The 20,848-nt window shown below is 44.6% G+C and overlaps 1 protein-coding gene across 8 annotated transcripts in view; it reads right to left on the reverse strand.

Annotated features, from left to right (window-relative positions):
* nphp4 (nephronophthisis 4) overlaps positions 1-20,848 on the reverse strand; it is a 504,277-nt gene that overhangs the window by 371,310 nt on the left and 112,119 nt on the right. For 7 of the 8 annotated variants that reach the window (XR_013578910.1, XM_078558224.1, XM_078558219.1 and 4 more), the window contains exon 4: positions 10,465-10,529. The exons of the other annotated variant lie outside the window; for it this stretch is intronic. Coding sequence is in view for 6 of the 7 variants with exons in the window: in XM_078558224.1 (XP_078414350.1) it covers positions 10,465-10,529 (65 nt within the window). In the remaining variant the exon portion in view is untranslated. The remainder of the gene's footprint in view (positions 1-10,464; positions 10,530-20,848) is intronic. 8 annotated transcript variants of the gene reach the window in all.

The following is a 20,848-nucleotide window of genomic DNA, read 5'->3' on the forward strand; positions in this document are numbered from 1 at the left end:
AATGCTATTCAGGTCAGGAGGAATTGTACTATAACATTAACCACAAACAACATTTTAAATTAAAAACAAGAACAAAATTACAACACTTTGCTTGGTCTCTTCTATTCTCCCTTCTGCTTCTCTGTCTATTAATAACATTTAATTTAACATTTATTTTCTCCCAACCAATATAACCAATTCCATCAACTGGAATTGTTCTTTCAACCTTAAATTTAAACCCCTTAATTCCCTTATTCTGTATATTTTGTAAAGGGAGTAATTTATTTTTTGAAGGCATTTGAACAATTTAAGACTCCCTCCGCAAACCAGCTTGCCAAAAAAAATCTGTGACAAGGATGAAAGAATTGGACTGCAAGATCAGTCAGTCTGATGCATCAAAATTGCAAAAGGGCTGAGGATGAATGGGATACACATCACCAGTCCACATACCTCAACTGCACTTAATGACTAAACTACTCAATGGAAAGTGCTAAGGTTAATACTTTAATTGCTCAGGCAATTACTATTTTACAATGCAGCTGTCAGTTTTTTTTTAACCCTTATATTATTACCTTATATTTCTCAAAATTAAATACTTGTGCCCTTCATGCACAATCAATTTGATCAACTGACACTGTGCCTCACCAGATAAAAGCAACAATTTTCGCATGTGAGGATAATCCCAAGAATTTGCGAGCTGTACAAGGCTGTACTTAATAACCAACATCACTCATAATTTGTTTTGATTAAACTATCAGACATCCAAGTTGTGATTTTCTGGTAAATAAATGTGTGGCTGAAAGATTGGTGTGGGATGGATGGGTTCCATTTTCTGGGACACTGGCACCAGTACTGGGGGCAGGAAGGAGGTGCACTGCTGGAACAGCCTGCACCTGAACTCAGCTGGGACCAAGGTCTCAGCAGAAAGGATGAACGGACCTATGGAAAGGACTTTAAACCAATGAAGGAGAGGGCAGTATCCAGATGGCAATAATAGTAACCTGAAGAAAGAAGCAAAAGAGCAAGTGAGAAAGGTCAGAATACAAAGACTGGTAGAGATAGCAAATGTTCTGGGAACAGTAAAGGTTATAGGAAGCAATACTTGCTATAAGAATGAAATACTTGCTAAAAATAAAGCAAAATAAAAACATGTCAAATTGCCTGTGTCACATCAGCAAAGGAAGTTTAATACATTCAAAATTGTGAGAAAAACACTATCAGTACATATGTGCAGGGTGGGGGCAGTTCCTCAAATAAGAAGAATGCACATCACATTAGAAATAAAACAAATGAGTTAGTAGCACAAGTTCAGCTTCCAGTGACAGGCACCTTGCTGGCCATTGCCAGTGCATGCCCACTTGGTCCACTGGGAAGAAGGTCTTGTTCTAGGGGGCCGTAGATGTCAGCAACCACCTGTCAACAGAGCCCGATCCTCCAGGGGCACTGGTGTTCACGCATGCTGGGAAAACTGATCCTCTTGCCTGTGTTGGGACCTTGTCTCTTTTGAACTAGATCTCTTTGACTATCCTCTCTGCCCTGTGCATGTGGCTGAGGGAAACACAGCTGCCATTCCTGGTGTTGCTCCTGCTGGTGCTGTTGTTATTAGTGTTGCTGCTCCTCTTGTTCCTCATCAGAGGTGCAAGGTGGAGATGCATAAGCTGCTTCCATGCTGAGGTGAAGACAGAGAAGTGCAGCTTAAGGTGAGTGAAGTGGAAGACAGGTAAAGTGACTTCCAAGAAGTTGGCAATCAGCTGTCCAAGCAGTGAGAGTACATTCTCACCAGCCTCTCACCTGGGCTTGGCTGGAGCTCTTTAGTTTCATTGTTCAAAGCCTCCCCAGCTGGTGAGTTTCACTTAAAAAGCACTCCCTGTTGTGCACTTGCCTGGTTGACTTTGGCAAGCTGCTGACATCTTGTGAAATATGTACGCTGGCTGATAAAAGTAGAATGTTTGGTTAAAACAGCAGTTAATTACCCATTCGAATATTTTAATTACTTACCAACAGCTTGTCTGCAAACCCGCTGGGATGAAACCAGAAGTGGGAGGGATGATGTCAGGATCCTGACCCATATAACTTGTAGGGGATTTAACCCCCTAAAGACACTCTAACCCACCTCCCCCCAGTGTGATTATAATGGGAGATTTTAATTTTCACGTAAAGGTGGGAAAATCAGAGTGGCTGAATCGTTAAGGCAAATTTCTAGAAATAGTAGAAATAACTTAATAGTAAAAGCAAATCTCTAACAAGTATTCAATAATTTTTTGGTGCAATATTTCTTATAAGTAACAAGATAAATAGCTATGCTAGATAGAGAACAATCCAGAATTAGTTAAGAATCTGAAGGTAAGGGAATATTCTGCACATAGATTAAGGACAAGCAGCGTGCCAAGGTTTTAAATTTAAGTCAGGCAAACTTTAGAAGGATGAGAAATAAATCGACCACAGTAACCTGAGCTGAACAGTCAATGGGTAAACCTAGAGATAAGCGTGACAACTAGCCCTGCAACAGTGCGAGATAACTACACATCACCAACTATGCACATCCCCGATTTTATTCGCTGCACCATTGACAGCTGTTCTTCAGCTGCTGGGGTCCTAAGCTCTGGAATTCCTTCCCTAAACCCCTCCACCTCTCTATTTCTCTTTCGTCCTTAAATACACTTTTTAAAATCTACATCTAGGACCAAGCTTTTGGTCATCGCCTTATCTGACTCAATGTGAAATTTTGGTTGATAACACTCCTGTTAAGTGCCCTGGGACATTTACTACGTTAAAGGCATTACATAAATAGAAGTTGCCATTGTTGTTGAAGTATTCAAGGAAGTACAATACATAAAAATTCCATATACCTAAAAGCAAAGATTCCATTTGTGTAGTTAAGTAATTATGGTCAAAAAGTGAGGGAAGATACAGTAAAAGGATTACACAAGGAATAAAGAAAAAAGATACTATAATTAATAGTATGAATAGAAATAAATGGGTATGATCTAAAGCCAATATAGAGAGATGGTTGCATGATGCCAACGTTGAGAACTAAATATTCCAGGGTACCTGTGCTGAAAATCCACCAGTTTGATAGAACTAAGAATGAGGTTCTGCTAAGGGAGTTTGAGGACTTAGTTTCCAAAATGATAAGCAGGACTTCAAAGGTAATAATTTCTGGGATGCCACCTGAGGCGCACACAAATTGGCATAGAGTTAAACAGAACAGAGTTCAATGCATGAGTGGTGTGAGAGACACACCATTTTCAGGAGGCCCAAGGGGATTTTATCCCAATCAGGCACTTAATTGAATCAGGTCTCCCACTGAATTAAGCCCAGTCCACGGCAGATATCCTGCCCCTGAGAGCTGCTGGCCAATCAAAGGCCAACAGCTCAACAATACTGGCAGTGCCACCGGGAGTGGAGGCAACTGAGGTACTGCACTGGGGCCTTCACCAGGGGTTAACACTGGAACCCATAGAGGTATATGTGTCAGGACAGGGGTGCCAGGGAAGCAAAAGTGCCAGCAAGGTGGGGGATGGGGGTTTGACAGCAAGGGCATATCACGATTAAAAACAAAAGGTCTAATGGCAGTGGGGAACTTAAAGTAATGAATTTTAGTATGGAAAAGTGTTAAAGAAATTAATGGGACTAAAAGCCAACAAATGCCCTGAATCTGATGGCCTATACCCTAAGGTTCTAAAAGAGGTAAATGCTGAGAGTGGATGCATTTCCTACATTCTGGAACATTCAGAATTGATTAGAAGGTTGCAAGTTTAACACCGCTATTCAAGAAAGGAGAGAGAGAGAGCTACATTATAGCCTGACATCAGTCATTGGCAAAGTGCTGGAATCCGTTATAAAGGAAATGGCAACTTAGTAAATCATTATATGATTGGGTACAGTCAATATAGCTTTTGAAAGGGAAATAGTATTTGACCAACCTATTAGAATATTGAGAGGACTGGCAGGATAGATAAAGGAAAACCAATGGACGTAATATGTTTGGATTTTCAAAAGGCATTTAATAAGGTGCCACATGAAAAGTTGATACACAAGACTACAGCTGGTTGGGTTGGGATAATATATTGGCATGGATAGAGGATTGGCTAATGGGCAAAAAACAGAGTAGAAATAAATGGGTTATTTTCAGGTTGGCAGGCTGTTACTAGCAGGGTGTCACAAGGATCAGTGCTAGAAGCTCAGTGATTTACATTCTAGAAGAAGGGTTGAAGGGACTGAGTGTAATGTATTCAAGTTAGTTACAGATATAAGGCTAGGTGTGAAAGTAAGGAGAGGAAATAGTAAGTACAAGTAAGCAAAGGAAATATACTTGAGATGATTGAGCAAGAAAGAATTTTGATCTACACAGGAGTCAAGGGTTATGGGTGGGGAAGGCAGGAAAGTGGAGTTGAGGCCACGCGATCAACCATGATCTTGTTCAATGGTGGAAAAGCTTCGAGGAGCCGTATGGCTTACTCCTGCTCCAATTTTTTATGTTCAATATAAAGCAAAATGTAAAGTATAAAAAGGTACAAAAATGAAAAAAAAATTTGCTAGGAATATTAAAGGCAACAGGAAAAAAAGGTAAATTACATTAAGGGAAATTGTGTTAAGAGGGAATGGGTGCTCATAAAAATGAAAATGAATATTAAGGAAATGGTAGACCTGTTAAATGATTATTTATCCATTCTCATCACAGAGGAAGAGGACAAAATACCAATGGTGCAAGGGAACCTAAAAACAAAAAGTCATGGGTGGAACTTATTTGATTTAATATAAGGAAAAATGCTAGTGGAGAAAATAATGGTACATAAATCTGCCGGGTAAAACAAATGGATGTAGAAATTGCAGATGCTTTAATTGTAGTTTTCAAAGACTCCTCTAGATTCAAGATTGTGCACTTGGATTAGAAAATTACAAAAGTCACTCCATTATTTAAGAAGGGAGAAGTCAGGAAGCTACAGGCCATCAAGTTTAATACGAGTTGTACATTCCTGAAATCTATCATTTGTGATAAAGTGACTGCGTACTTGGAATGTTGGCCTCTGCCTCAAGGGAAAAAGAAAGAAGAAGGAGGTTTGGTTCAATTTACAGAGTCTTGCTCAGACCCCATCTGGAGCAATATGTCCAATTCTGGGTAACTTGTAATAGATACGCTATGTTGGCCATAGAGGTGGTACAACATGGATTCACAAGAATGGTACCAGGGTTAAATTATGAGGAAAGATTACATAAACCTGGCTTGTAATCCCTTGAATTTAGATGGTTAAGAGGTGATCTAATTGAGGGTTTAGCTTGATAAATATATTCAATAGAGTAGATTCAGTGAAACTATTTCTTCCAATGGGAGAACCCAGGACAAGAGGGAATAATCTTAAAGTTAGAACTTCAATTGGATTAGAATTGGCCATTTAGGAGTTAAATTGGGAGGTATTTTTTCACATGAAGAGAAGTGGAAATCTGGAACTCACTCCTAAGAAGCTATTTGCTCAGACAACTGAAACTTTGAAGATTTAGGGCGATAGGTTTTGGCTTGGTTAAGAATATCAAGAGATATAGATCAACAGTATAAATGGAGTTGAGGTGCAGGTCAGCATAAGGTGATGGTTGATCAGGCTTGAGGGGTCGAATGGCCTCCTCCTGTTTTTATGTTCCTATATGTTAATATAGTTTTTCAAAAAGGGAAAACATCAGGCTGATTATCCAGTGATGATTGCTGTGCAGTGACCACTGCTGGAATGTTTGTGTGTGGACATCAAGTAGGAACAATACGGACTTCGCTAGGACACTGAAATGCATTATTTAAACTCAGGCACAAAGAACTACTGGGTGAGGCAGAAGAGAGCTTTTATTTTCTTTTAAGAGATGTGGGCATCACTGGCTAGGCCAGCATTTGCTGGCCATCCCCAATTGCCCTTGAGAAGGTGGTGGTGAGCTGTCTATTTGAACTGCTGCAGTCCATGTGGCGTAGATACACCAACAGTGCTGTTAGGAAGGGAGTTCAAGGATTTTGACCCAGCGACAGTGAAGGAACAGCAATTTAGTTCCAAGTCAGGTTGGTTTGTGACTTGGAGGGGAACTTGCAGGTGGTGGTGGTCCCATGCATCTGTTGCCCTTGTCCTTCTAGGCCATAGAGATTGCGGATTTGGAAGGTGCTGTCAAAGGAGTCTTGATGAGTTGCTGCGGTGCATCTTGTAGATGGTACACACTGCTGCCACTGTGTGTCGGTGGTGAAGGTAGTGAACGGTAAAGGTAGTAGAAAGGGTGACAATCAAGCGGGTTATTTTGTGCTGGATAGTGTCCAACTTCGAGTGTTGTTGGATCCTCACTCAATCAGGCATGTGGAGAGTATTCCATTGCAATCCTGACATTTGCCTTTTGGATGGTGGACAGCCTTTGGAGAGTCAGGAAGTGAATTACTCACCACAGAATTTCCAGCCTCTGACCTGCTCTTGTAGCCGAGTATTTACAGTATTCAGTTTCTGGTCAATAGTAACCCCTAACATGTTGATAAGGGGGGTTTCAGTGATGGTAATGCCATTGAATGTCATGGGGAGATGGTTAGATTCTCTCTTGTTGGAGATGGTCATTGCCTGGCTCTTGTATGGCAGGAATGTTATTTGCTACATCTCAGCCCAAACCTGAGTGTTGTCCAGGTCTTGCTGCATATGGGCACAGACTCAGTTTGGGTTCCACTGGGGCCACTTGGCTCCTGGCCTCATTAAAGCCTTGGTCCAAACATGGACAAAAGAGCTGAACACAAGAGGTGAGGTGATAGTGACTGCCCTTGACATCAAGGGAGCATTTGACCATGTATGGCATCAAGGAGCCCTAGCAAAAGTCAAGGGGAATCAGCAGGAAAAGTTTGCACTGGTTAATTGACACCTAGCATAAAAGAAGCTGGTTGTAGTTGATGGAGGTCATTCATCTCAGTCTCAGGACATCGCTGCAGGACTTCTTCAAGTTAGTGTCCTAGACCCAACCATCTTCACTGCTTCATCAATGGCCTTGCCTGCCATAAGATCAGAAGTGAGGATTTTTGCTGATGATTGCACAATGTTTGGCACCATTTCAAGTCACAAACCATCCTGACTTGGAACTATATTGCTGTTCCTTCACTGTCGTTGGGTCAAAATCCTGGAACTCCCTTCCTAACAGCACTGTTGGTGTACCTACACCACATGGACTGCAGCAGTTCAAATAGACAGCTCACCACCACCTTTTCAAGGGCAATTGGGGATAGGCAGCAAATGCTGGCCTAGCCAGCAATGTCCACAACTTGTGAAAGAAAATAAAAGCTCTCTTCTGCTTCACCCAGTAGTTCTTTGTGCCTGAGTTTAAATAATGCATTTCAGTGTCCTAGCGAAGTCCGTATTGTTCCTACTTGATGTCCACACACAAACATTCCAGCAGTGGTCACTGGGCAGCACTCAGGGCGAGATAATCAGGCTGATGTTTTCCTTATTTGAAAAATTAGTTTATATTAACATATAGGAACATAAAAACAGGAGGAGGCCATTCGACTGCTCAAGCCTGATCAACCATCACCTTATGCTGACCTGCACCTCAACTCCATTTATACTGTTGATCTATATCTCTTGAGGAGGTGAAATGGTGCCGAACACTGTGCAATCATCAGCAAAATTCCTCACTTCTGATCTTATGGCAGGGGAAGGTCATTAATGAAGCAGTGAAGATGGTTGGGACTAGGACACTAACCTGAAGAAGTCCTGCAGCGATGTCCTGGGACTGAGATGATTGACCTCCATCAACCACAACCAGCTTCCTTTGCGCTAGGTGTGAATTAATCAGTGCAAACTTTTCCTGCTGATTCTCATTGACTTTTGCTAGGGCTCCTTGATATAATACATGGCCAAATGCTCCCTTGATGTCAAGGGCAGTCACTATCACCTCACCTCTTGAGTTCAGCCCTTTTGTCCATGTTTGGGCCAAGGATGTAATGAGGCCAGGAGCCAAGTGGCCCCAGTGGAACCCAAACTGAGGGTTAATGAGCAGATAATTGCTGTGTAAATGCTGCTTGATAGCAATGTCAAAGATACCTTCCTTCGCTTTGCTGATGATCGAGGGTAGACTAATAGAGCAATAATTGGCCGGGTTGGATTGTCCTGCTTTTTGTGGACAAGATATACCTGGGCAATTTTCCACATTGGTGTGTGATGTCAGTGTTGTAACTGTACTGAAACAGCTTGGTTAGGGGTGCAGCAAGTTCTGGAGCAGATCTTCAGTACTACTGCTGGAATGTAGGACCAGCATCCTTTGCAGTATCCAGAGCCTTCAGCTGTTTCTTGATATCACATGGAACGAATTGAATTGGCTGAAGACTGGCATCTGTGATGCTGGGGACCTCTGGAGGAGGCTGAGCTGGATCATCCACTCAACACTTCTGGCTGAAGGTGGTTGTCAATGCTTCATTCTTGACTTTTTGCTCTGATGTGCTGGGCTCCCCCATCATTAAAGATGGAGATTTTCGTGCAGCTTCCTCTTCCGGTTAGTTGTTTAATTGTCCACCTGCATTCACAACTGGATGTGGCATGACTGCAGAGCTTTGATCTTATCTGTTGGTTGTGGGATCGTTTAGCGCTGTCTATCACATGCTGCTTCCGCTGTTTGGCACAAGTGTTCTGGCTTCACCGGGTTGACACCTCAATTTTAGGTATGCCTGGTGCTGCTCTTGGCATTCTCTTCTGTACTCTTCACTGAACCATACCTTACCTAGCAGTCAGCATCTTCAGGAGTAAAGTGCAAAATATTAGCTGGAAAGATGAAGATTTATCTTTGTTTTCACTGGCAGTTTAAACCTATTTTTGTTTGCATGTTCTGTTGTGGCTTACTGCAGTGGAGACAGCCATATATCAAATGTTTCCTATTGAGCTAGTAAACAACTTGGCTTTTGCCAAATTCACAACACAGAATATCTTTTCATTCCTTTTTCTTTTGTTAATGCTATTCTTAAAAAGTGACTTATGTCATGTATTGTTCCCTCAGCAGGGAGGATTGGTATAACTGATGTTAGCGCCATGACTCAGGGGTATTACTCTTGGCCTCACCTCTGGCCCAGCTAAGATTATCCAACGCAGTCAAAAGCTGTCGCTCTGATAAGAGTGTCAGTAACCGTGGGGATTCAAACCCTCATCTGCATTTTATTAAGTGCCAGGTTTCAACATCATACGTATATTTTGCTCAGTAATACAATGCTTTACGAATAATTTCTCCAAGAGATCTGAAAATATTGGATTTCCAATATAAGATCAAATTTTTCAGAAATTACTTGAAAATGGTATTAAACCTTGAAGGGATCTAAACACTTAGTTCGCATATATTATATGAGTCACAGGTTTAGGGCTGAATCTTGTGCTGGTGACAGGAATCTTGGCCCCTGGCTCAAGAGCCGGTGAAACCCATGCTTCATAGCTTCCAAGGAAGACCCGTCAGTAATATGTGGTAATCAGCAGTTGACAGGTCAGCAGTGAGCCTTTACCCAAAATCAAGGCCTGAGGGGGGTGTCCCACTTACCAAGAGTTGCTGGCCAATCAGAGGCTGGCAGCTCTTTTGAATGGTAGCACCAGCAGGAAAGTGATGGCTGCTGCCAGAACAACAACCACTGAGGCACTCAGGACCCAGGCCACAGATGACTGATGACGGGTTTGGCTCTCAGCAGTCCCCTGTCATTTCCCGATGCTGGGTCCATTGATTAAGCATTGAATGCCTTTGAACGAGAGGACCTTCCCCAGACTCCCCTGGAACCCCACCACCGAAATCAACAAGCAAAAACGCCAGGGTTCGCTTGTCATTTATATATGATAATACCAGCAGCAGTAGGATAAAGTCCTTTAAGTGGCCATTAATTGGTCACTTAAAGGCCTCAATTGGCAGCAGGCAGGAAGACCATTCACAGACCCACCCCAGCACTTTCCCGTCTGATTAAATGCGCCCCTGCCCTTAAAGTCAACTTTTCAACTTCATTGAGGTAACAAGCAGAATCCCTCCATAGATGTTGGTGTCTTCTAAGCAAAAAATAGCTGTTTACTTTAAAAAATGGCATGCATTGTGTCTATGCCAATGAGCTGTTCTAATTTACATCTTACCAAGTCTGCTGATTAAATTAGAATTATTAAATGATCGAAACTTTAAAAAATGATTTGCTGATGCTTTTTTCTGGAAATGTTCAATTTGCTGTCTGTTGACGTGCAATGGTTCTCCTATTGAGCATGTTGGCGGTTTACATTTCAACTAAAAGGAAGAAGTAATACATTGGAATTTTAATTATAACAACTGATTGAAACAGGAGAAATCTTCGTCAAATGCAGGTTGAACCGTCACTGCATAAGGATAAAAACATCATTATAACAGCTTATTTTATTTGTCAGGACTTTGAAATATAAACACAAAGGCTAGCATTTTATGACAGCAATTCATCCTCAGTCTGCAACATTTCAATAAGTGGAGTCAGCATCCTGCATGAGCAAAAAGCACACTTACTCTCAATGGGGTCCTTTAATGCTGGATGCAGCAATGCCCTCGGAGTACCATGATAGAGACTCAATCTGGAGTTTTCAGAAAAGGAAAAAAGAACCTGTTAACTTTTTTATTTTATTAGATCAAGCAGCAGCTATAGGGTATAGCTTTATTAAACTTGTATTGAAAAGAACGTGATGAAATAAACTCCAATTCCAGGTGGCATTGATAAATGCTCCAAGACAATAGCCAACCATGGCAGGGTCCAATATCTGGTATTAAAGAACGTTGAAATAGACCTGTAACTACATGGAAGCTGCAAGCCATCATGAACATGGCAATAAGGGCAATACAAAGAGGTGACAAATGCCATATTTCCCACAGGAATACAAGAATTAAATCAGATCGACTCAATCTGGATTATCTGACTTTTTCACTCTTGCCTTGAAGGCACAATAGATTAATATATGATGGTGAAATGGTGGAGTCTTCAATGTTCCTGTCGGCCTATTTTCCACAATCTGCCTGCCAATTTCAAGTCAATTTCATACGCTGGGGGGATGGGGAATGCAAAGGGTGCCTCCTTTACTGGACAGGTTTAGGAGTGCAGTTATGCTGAAAGGATTTCTGAGGAAAAAGTGGCCAATTTAAAACTATCAGTAAATAACCTGAATATTAAAAAGAAGGTCGCTCTGTATCTTGTTATATTAATATTAAAAAATATTCATCAAAAATAATTCAGAAGTAAACAATAGCTTAATGAAATATACTGTGGACTGCAGTTTCAAAATTTAACAAACAGGTTTTTATCAATAATGCAAAACAAGTTTACTAAAGACGCCAAATGTGTATTTATCATTTGCTGCTAAAAGTGACATCTCATGCAGTTTTCACTATTCAGCTTACTTTCCCTGTTGAGTTCTATGCGAGCGCTTGACAATTACATCTCCACTAAATTAGGTGAAAGAGGCCATTTGTAAGACATCAGCAAATCATCCAATAGTTACTGTGAGTACAGTCAATAAAGTGAGACAGATTTAACAGTTAACAAATACAGTCTACACGGAGCATTTTGAAATGGCAATGCTTTGGCAACGAGAGAGAGGAATAATTTATGAGAAACCAGGAAGGTTGAACTGTATTGCTGATGAGATCAGCTTTTTAGCATTCAGGCCAGAGAATTACTAGATAGCTTGAGGCCATATTTTAAATAAATCAAAATGGATAAATTGACTTCAGTGTACTAAGTAACAGATCAAAGTTAACTACTGATGTAAATCAGCAATAACCAACCTTACTTATGTCAAGTCATAGATTCTTTTCTTAAAATTCTAATACTCAAAAGTTCTAATGAACTATATATATTTAAATGGTGCTGTAAAATTGATACTGGTACAATGTGTTTTATTCCGTTGAAGCCACGATTTGAATTTAATTCTTGCTCCTCGCACTGCCTTCTCAATCCATGCTGTAATTAGATGGGACAGAAGAAGGAGGAAGCATATATCAAGCATATACATAAGCAGCATTTGTGCAGTCAGGTTCTGAGCCTGGTTTTTCAGGGCGTAGATACCATCAGGTTACAAAATTTATGCTACAAGTGGAGGTACTGAAAGTATCCTATCTGACATTTGGAATTTTGGTTTCCACAAAGTTAAATGCAGGAAGTGGCTTTGATGTGCACAATAACAATTCAAACAAGTTCAGGAGAAAATCAACACATTGTTACAGACAGGAGGGGGTGGGTTCATTTAAACAGCACTAATTTCTCCTCTCACCACCCATCCATAAACAGAAAGGTGGTTCGATTTGTTTCCCTCTAGTGAGGAGACTAAGATCTCGCACTATTTGTTTTTATAAAATAGATATAGATATCATCATCATGGTTATTTCTAAAACTTTTAAAACTGGACAAAGACCTTTTAAAATGGCTGAAGCTATGTCTGTTCTGTGGCCCTCAAACAGAAGGAGCTTTCTGGCAGTACCAGGGAAACTCACACCTTGTTATCCCTTAAGAGACATGAATGACACTCCTGTGGGCTGCACAGACTAAATTCAAAGAGAACTTTACAAAGGCCATCTACGTTTCATAAGCCAGGTTTGCCAACCGGAGTTTGTTCATCTGCTAAGACAGAGGGCCCTACAACCTTTCAATTCTTAACGATTGAGGTATCCCACAACTTCAGGGACCCAGATGAGGGACACACATCCATTGGCAAGGCCAGAGTGGAGAGGTGGGGGCCATGTGACATGGACCTAGCTTGTGGAACCAGTAATATTGCCTGGTGAAACTGCAAAGCTCAGTCTGCCAATTTACTATCTAACTAGGGGCAGCACAGAAAAGGGGCTCTGCCCAGGCTGAATATCTGGCCCCCATCTGGATTGCTACTGCTGGGAATTCTGTACCATCACCTAGAAGACTGATTCATCTCTGCATGCTTATATCATCCTGTGAAGTCAACACCACCAGAAAAGTGAATTATCCAGTGTTGATTTTCAACCCACCGACCTGCATGAAGGAATGCCTCATTGGACTTTGATTCTGGACTCTGGAACCCACGTGAACCAATATTTATTTTCTCTGTGGCCTCTGCACTGTAAATATTTTGTTTCTCTGTCCCTCTTTTCTGCATCCTTCCTGCGTTTTGAGTGTGTGCAAAGAAATTAACCCTTTGAGTTCATCCCATCATGAGTTTGCTGTGGATTATTAATAGAAATTGGATTACACCAAAACTGAAAGGTTGGGAAATACACAACCGCTTAATCAGGGGAAGCAAATAAAAAAACCTTTCTTTCTATTCATGGACAGGTGGCAAGAGAAGAAATTAGTGCTGTTTAAATTAACCCCCCTCCTGTCCATAACACTCCTTATAAGCAGTGCCCTATTTCCCAGCCCCTTGGTTTTTCCGTGATCCAATTTTCTAGTAATAACTCCACAGCAAACTCAAGATAGGATGAATGCAAAGGATTAGTTTATCTGCACACACTCAAAATGCAGGGAGAGTGTTACAACGTCGCCTCCACACTCAAACAATAAAGAGAGGGAGAGAGAAAAGAAGGATTTACAGTACAGACACCAGAGAGAAAATAACTATTGGTCCACGTGGGTTCCAGACTCCAGAATCAACGTCCAATGAGGTATTCCTTCACGCAGGTCGGTGGGTTGAAAACCCACACTGGATAACTCACTTTTCCGGTGGTGTTGATTTCACATGATGAGATGGGCATGCAGAGATAAATCATTCTTGTAGGCGATGGTACAGAATTTCCAGCAGAAGCAGTATAGATGGGGCCAGGTGTCCAACCTGAGCCAGAGCTCCTTGTCTGTGAGGCTGCTAATCAGACGGTAAAAAAGCAGACTGAGACTTTACGTTTATCAAGGCAATATTACTAATTCCACAAGCCAGAGACCCATATCACAGTACTCCCACCTCTCCACACTGTCTTTGATAAAGGACGTATGTCCCTCGTCCAGGTCCCCAAGATTGTTAAATGTCTCAACCATTAAGAACTGAAAGGAAGGTTTTGGGGTCCTTTGTCTTAGGAGTCGAGCAGACTCCTGTTGGCCAGCCTAGGTTACGAAATGCAGGTGGCCTTTGTATAGCTCTCCTTGAATTTGGTCTATGCAGCCCACAGGGGTTCAGTCGTTAGTGGCTCCTCAGGGTTAACGATGCACGAGTTTCCCCGATACTGCCAGGTAGCTTCTTTTGTTTGGGGTCATAGATTCAGCCATTTTAGGTCTTTGCCCAGTTTGAAATTTTTAGAGGTAGCAATGAGCAAAACTCTATTTTTTATAAAATAAATATAGGGTGAGGTCTTAGTACCTCACAACATCCATTTTAGTAGCTTCCTCGATGGCCTTCTGCATAAAAAAGGACCAGCCAGTGTAGTACTGGACCCTACAGACCAGAAGATTCTAGCTGGGCTGAGTTTCCAGACTTTAGCAGTTAGGATATTGCAATCAATTTAGTGCCATAAGCTCAGGGAGGGGAGAAAAAGGCAGCTTTTATTCATGATTGCTATCCAAATGTCCCCAATAGGAAACACACATGCCAGTGTCAGGCAAGAACAGGACTGGGTTCAGCCATGTTGCCCATCAAGCTCAAACAGCCTAATTCCCACTGTCTAACCACTTTTGAAACAGAGCAGTTTAAGTGCTGACCTAATAAAGGTTTTCAGAATTATGAAAAACTTTAAGGGTAGACAGTATAAGATTATTTCCATTGGTTCATAGATTGTAAACAATGGTCTTAGATTGAAGGATATTGCTCAAGAAGGCAAGGGGGAAGAGAGATTTTTCACATATCAGTTATTAGTCACGTGACATGTGAAGATGGATTTTTTAAAAATACTTTTGGGAATATGGTTCTGTAATGGTGTGTCTGTATGTGTATGCATGTATGTATATGTATGTATGTGTGCATGCGTCCATGATTAAACTGGGGGAAGGTTAGTAAAGACAGCTTGTCTGTGGGAACTGAGACATGAAAGGTAAAGATATTAGATGCATGCATTTGTAATGAGAAACTATGGTAAAGTGGATTTACAAGTAAATAGGTTAGGTTTAGAAATTTGCATTAAGAGATAGATAGAGACTTGGCTTTTCAGCTGCTAAATTTCAACAGGGAGTAAGGGACTTTTACAACTTGCAAAGGTTTCATAAGGCAACAAGGGGAGATTGTTAAATTTTATTTAACCCAAAACTGGGGGGGGGACACAAAAGGAAAACATGAAAGATTTTTATATTTTGGAAATGTTGAGTTCAAAGAGGTGCTGAGGGCAATGGAATCAAAGATGAAAGGGGAAAAAGGTTATTTTAGGAAAGATGTTGAGCCGAGTTGCTAGCTGTGTGGGGGAGATATCCTGGGACCAGCTTTGTGCTGAGAGAAGGTGCAAAATCTGAAGCAGACATCCAGAAATCAAGAAAGTCTTCGTTTTCTGAAAGAAGTCTTGTTTCTGAGTATTCTTGGATTTCCACAGCAGAGTGGAAGAAAGTGAGAAGTCATGTGATATACCTTTACTAAAGTGACATCAGTTCTGCCTTGAGTAATATTACGATTTTGAGAGTTAAAAATCTATAAGGGAATATTGCCAAGAAGGTGTTTACTTGCGTGTTCTGACCAAGTGGGTCCTTTTGTTTTAACTGTGTAACTTCAATCTTGTGTGCTTAATTTTTCTTTTCTTCTTGTTAATAAATCCTTCATTTCTAAAATCCCAAAAGTGTTACTGGGATTCTACGCTTCTGGGGTCAGTAGGGTTCTCCTCATTTTCAGAACACAAAAAAAAAGGCTATAATCAGTAAGACAAGTTTCCATCTGGGGTTTGGCTTGCTCAGCAAATAACATCTGCTGTGGTCATACTAGGTGTTATACTGCAAATGACTTTTGGGGCGGAGACTATGGGCAGAATTTTCTCGTTGGCGTGCGGGGACGGGCCCTGCATGCACACGCTTAAAGTGACGCGCCGTGACGTCGGACAAGCATTCCGATGCCACCATGCGCCATCGTCACATTTCGTTGGGCGGGCGCGTGATGCTCTCCAATGCGTGCCCACCATTAATTAACAGGCCACATAAGGCCCTTGACGCGCCAATCGACTGCGATTTTTCGGCACCCGTGCAATCTTCGGGTCAGCGCACGGGCGCAACGGGCAGGCAGGTAGGACACATTTGTTTTAACCTCACCCACGGGCAGGATGAGAGGGCTCAGTGGGGTCGCAAGTGTGTTCTGTCAAATATTGATGTTTCAAAGTTTCTGATACTTACCTGTGTGATCTGCAATACTTCAAAATGCATACCAGCTGCTTGGTCTGGACTCAACCTTCAGGTCAGCACTTTTTTGGGATTTTTTTTTGGGCCTGCATGTTTCAGGAAGCCTTCCCTTAGCCTGGGAATGGGAGCTGAACTCTCCACTGGAGGCACCTCCTCTGAGGAGGAAGGGAGGGCTAGAAGGGGGAGGAGGCCAGGAGTGCACATGCAGCCTCCAAGGGAGCCACCTTTGGAAGGTCAGGCACAGGCACAAGGGGGTGCAGGGCCAAGAGGTAGCCCAAGGCAGAAGGAGCCGCAGAAGATGCCATTATCCTGCTGCCAGGGTATACAGGCGGCGAAACAGCTACCTCAATATGTCTGAGGTGCAGTGCTGAAAAAGACTCCGTCTCTCAAGGGAGACAGTCAACTACATCTGTCAGATGATTGGGCCTGAGATCTCCGCTGTGTGGGTAGACACCCCAGGCCAATAGCCCTGAAGGTCACAGCTCCCCTCAACTTCTATGCCTCTGGCTCCTTCCAGGGCTCGGTGAGTGATCTTTGCGGTTTTCTCCCAATCCACTGTCCAGGCTTGTGTCAAGCAGGTTACAGACGCTCTGTTCAGGCGTGCATTGACCTTCATCCTCTACCATTGAGACCAGGCAAGCCAGGCACAGCAGGCCAGAGGCTTCGCGGCCAATGCTGGCTTCCCCCACGTCAAGGGTGCAATAGGCTGCACACATGTGGCCATCCAAGGCGCCAGCAGGCGAGCCCGGTGTCTTCGTCAACAGGAAGGGTTTCCACTCCATGAATGTGCAGATAGTGTGTGATCACAGGATGATGATTCTTCAAGTCTGTGCAAGGTACCCAGGCAGCTCCCACGACGCCTATATCCTCAGACACTCACAGGTGCCAGGGTTCTTCAGTGCTCCAGCCTGACTGGATGGACGGCTGCTGGGTGACAAGGGCTATCCCCTCAGAAGGTGGCTCATGATGCCTCTCTGCCATCCAAGAACAGAGGCTGAGCAGTGGTACAATAGGAGCCAGGCCTCCACAAGGGCAGTGGTGGAGAGAGTCATCGGTCTTCTCAAGAAGCACTTCCGATGCCTGGACCGCTCAGGGGGGCGTACTCCAGAGCCCCCTAGATCTTGTGTCACTAATAGTGGTTGCATGCTGTGCTCTCCACAATCTTGCGCTGGAAAGGACGATGAAGACGTAGACACATTGGCTGCAGCTGCACACGACGAGTCCAGCAGTGAATCCGAGGATGAGTACGCACAGGGAAACACTGACTCGGGCATACTCCAGGGAGGCAGGGACACCCGGGAGGCTTTAATCCAACGAACCTTCAGCTAGCACACCACATATGGACCTCCAGGACAAGCCTGGGCTGTATGCTCCATATTTGAGACCCAAGTGCAAAATCTGCCTGGTTAGGAACATTAACTAAAGGCCTTGTTAATAAAGCTGAATGCCCCACAAAGCATACATTACATTACTGGAAACCATACACCTGCAGAACAAAAGAGGCAACCTCAGCCATGGTGACATGTCTGAATTTATTTTTACAACCAAAGAAACTTAATGAAACAAAATGAAAAAGTTGTTAAAAATCACACCAACTCATAAAAACCTCATTGCGGGCCAACACAAAAGCATCAGTGATAAACCCGTGGTGTGCCTAAGGTGTCTTATGTTTAAATTTTCAGGTGCTACATCTTGGTGCTGACCCCTCGTTGGGAGTGGCATTTGAGACAGCCTGCTCATACTACTGTCCTGTTGGCTTCAATCTTGGCGGTCGTCCTCTGGCCCGTGGAGCCTGTGCTGGCCCTGCCTGGGAGGGAGCTGCCAGTTCCACAGCTGGCATCTCCGCAGTCGTTGCAGCCTCACTGGATGCAAAGGTCACTGGCAGAGGAGCAGAGGAGCCGCCGCCCTCATCCGGAGCCTGCTGAGACGATAGGCAGCTGCTGCGCCAATGTGAGGTCGCTTCAGACCTCCCTGCTCACCGTGGATGGATGGATGGGCACCAAGCTGGGAAACTTGGGGCCCAGACCATCTCCCACACTGGCACTGACCAGCTGAGGTCAATGCCGATGTGAGGGCTTGCTGGTCTGAGCGCATCCACAGGAAGACCTGATGGGTCTCCTGGAGGAGCCTCTCATGAGAGTCGCCACTCTCTCCATGGAGGATGCATGGCCCTCGGACATGAGGCTCATTGCTTCAGTGATAGTCCAGGTAGACTCCTCAGACACCAAGCATAGCCTCAAGTATCTCCCCCAGATGCTCCCGCACGCCCGGCTGCATTTCCTGTGCTTGCTGCGTCGCGGACGACTCCAGAGGCACATCATCAGGCGCCAACTGAGCACGTGCCTGATCCCCTGCAGTCCTCTGACTGCTGGCGCCATGAGCACTCTCTGTCTCTGCCAGTTCCACCAGCGACTGTGAAATGCCCTCACCGCTGTGCCCTGGGACACTGGCCGATGTTCTAATTCCCACCGAGGTGCTAGTATCTGCGCTGGTGCCTGCCTGGCAGAGATGGTGTGACGTTGGTGAGACTTCAGGGCCCTCAGATGTGAGAGGGGGCCTCTGCTGCTCCTCCTCCTGGCCCTGCTCTGCTGATGTTGAAAGGAAGAACAAGGACATTGGATCAGTTAATGTGGGGACAATGTCAATGTGCATCCCAGTCCCCCGGATCATTATGCGCTCATCCTTGAGAATCGCTAACTGTGCCAACCCGCTGCCAGTCCTCACCCGCTCGGTGGCATTATGTGCACTCTTCTCCTGAAAAGGGGAGAAGAGCATTGATTAGTGCTACTTGCACCTGGATTCTCTTCGCGGACGACCCACCCCAACCAGAGTGGGACATTGCAAGGCTCCAGTGTCTTCTCACCCCGCTGCTGTTGAACACTCACACAAAGATGCTAAGTCTGTCCCACCTCCCCACCCACTTGGCCAAGTGCTGCCTAGGTCACATCAGGCATCACATGGTCTAACCTTCCATAGCAAGGTGGCGCAAGCACATGGAGCGCAGAGGGCAGCAAATCGATCGGTGCCATGCCCGCATTGAAGCTCCCCTCCCAGCATGTCATTACCCTGACTTTGACATGTCCTGGAGTTCCAGCTCTACGCCTAGGTGCAGCTCCTCCAGGTTGCCCCCAAAACAGTCATGTGGGTCTCAGTGCACCACTTGCTGCGGGGTCAGAACCCTTCTCTTTACCACCCTCTCAGGGTGACCTCGGCATGGGCAATATCTGCTGGCCCACCCAGCAAAGGACACATGCCGTCAATGATCAGTTACTACACTCAGACTTGGGGCGGGGGTGGGGAGGGGGGTCACCAGGGGGGAAAGCCTACCTGCTGGGTTAAGTAACCAATGCCAACATGATACTCATCCTTCCTGAGTGCAACAGGTCATTGAAGCGCTTGTGACACTAAACCCAGGTGCAATGCACTGCACCACGTCACGGGAGCTCACCACCTCCGCCACCTCCTCCCAGGCATGTTTGGTCATGTGGGAGGACCTCCTCCTCCTGTCCTGAGGTACCTGGACCTCTCGCCATGCTGCCACCTCCTTGAGGAGGGCAGCAAGGCAATCATCGGAAAAACGAGGGGCACAGTGCCCCCCTGCCCTACCCTCCTGTTTGGCCTGCTCACCAGCAGTGTTCTGGAGAGCCCTTCCACTGGGCATAATTCACAGCCTTGAAAAGGCTGCAGCAATTTTTTAAAACAAGCCGCTGGGTCGCCATTGGACCCAGCAGTCATTGCAGACCCACCGCCACCTGCCCACGCCCGCTGTCCTCGGGAGCCGCGATTCACGGGCCAAATAAGGTCCGCCCACATAAAACGGCGGCGTGGACCCGATCTCGGGTGGCAATCGTGTCCACCCCTGCCCACTCCCACTCCGCCACTACCCCCAGCACCTGCTCCCACTCCGCCGCCCCCTCCCCTCCCCCCACCTCCTACCACTCCGCCACTCACCCTTCCTCCTCCACCCCACCCCACCAGCCAGAAAATGCAGCCCCATGGGCGGAATTTTCCATACCCATTGGCGATAGGTGTGGTAGATGGCATGAGCAGACAATATGGCAAGGTGGCCAAAAATTGGTTCCACAATGCCGTGAAACCAGTGTGAAATTGTCCGCTCTGCCTGTCAATGACAAGCCGTGTTTTCCACCATCGGTTTTCTGTAATGTCATTGTAATAAATCTGCATATCATTATAAGCCCAGCTCGCCAGAATCATCCTCCCCACACTGGATCATCTGAGCACGTCGGCGTGATTGCGCGCCAACGTGTTTCACACCTGTACATAGGCGACGTGCACCTGGCGAGCTGCACTTCATTCAGGACTTCGAGATTTGTTTGCCTACCTTGCTTCAGGCAACACTCTCAGTCATCAGTGCCAGGCTTCACAGGCAGCACCACATCATTTTTAGGGGGGCTCACGGACAAGTCTCTACCTACCAGACCAGCCTTAAGGCGGGGGTGGCTTTTCAACAGCTGCAGGGCTAAGGCTTGCTTGGGGAAGGAGAAGAAGTGGCCTCAGGCAAGGGAAGAGATGGCAGGACGTGGGTTGTACTGGGGAAAGGGGGTATTCCATGGTGTGTGAGGGCACAAATTGATCTGTGCAAGTAGCTTGAAGATAATGAGGCTGAGGGGGCAGCCT

Source organism: Cetorhinus maximus, chromosome 15, assembly GCF_964194155.1.
Source record: "Cetorhinus maximus chromosome 15, sCetMax3.hap1.1, whole genome shotgun sequence".
In the NCBI taxonomy this organism is placed as follows: domain Eukaryota; kingdom Metazoa; phylum Chordata; class Chondrichthyes; order Lamniformes; family Cetorhinidae; genus Cetorhinus; species Cetorhinus maximus.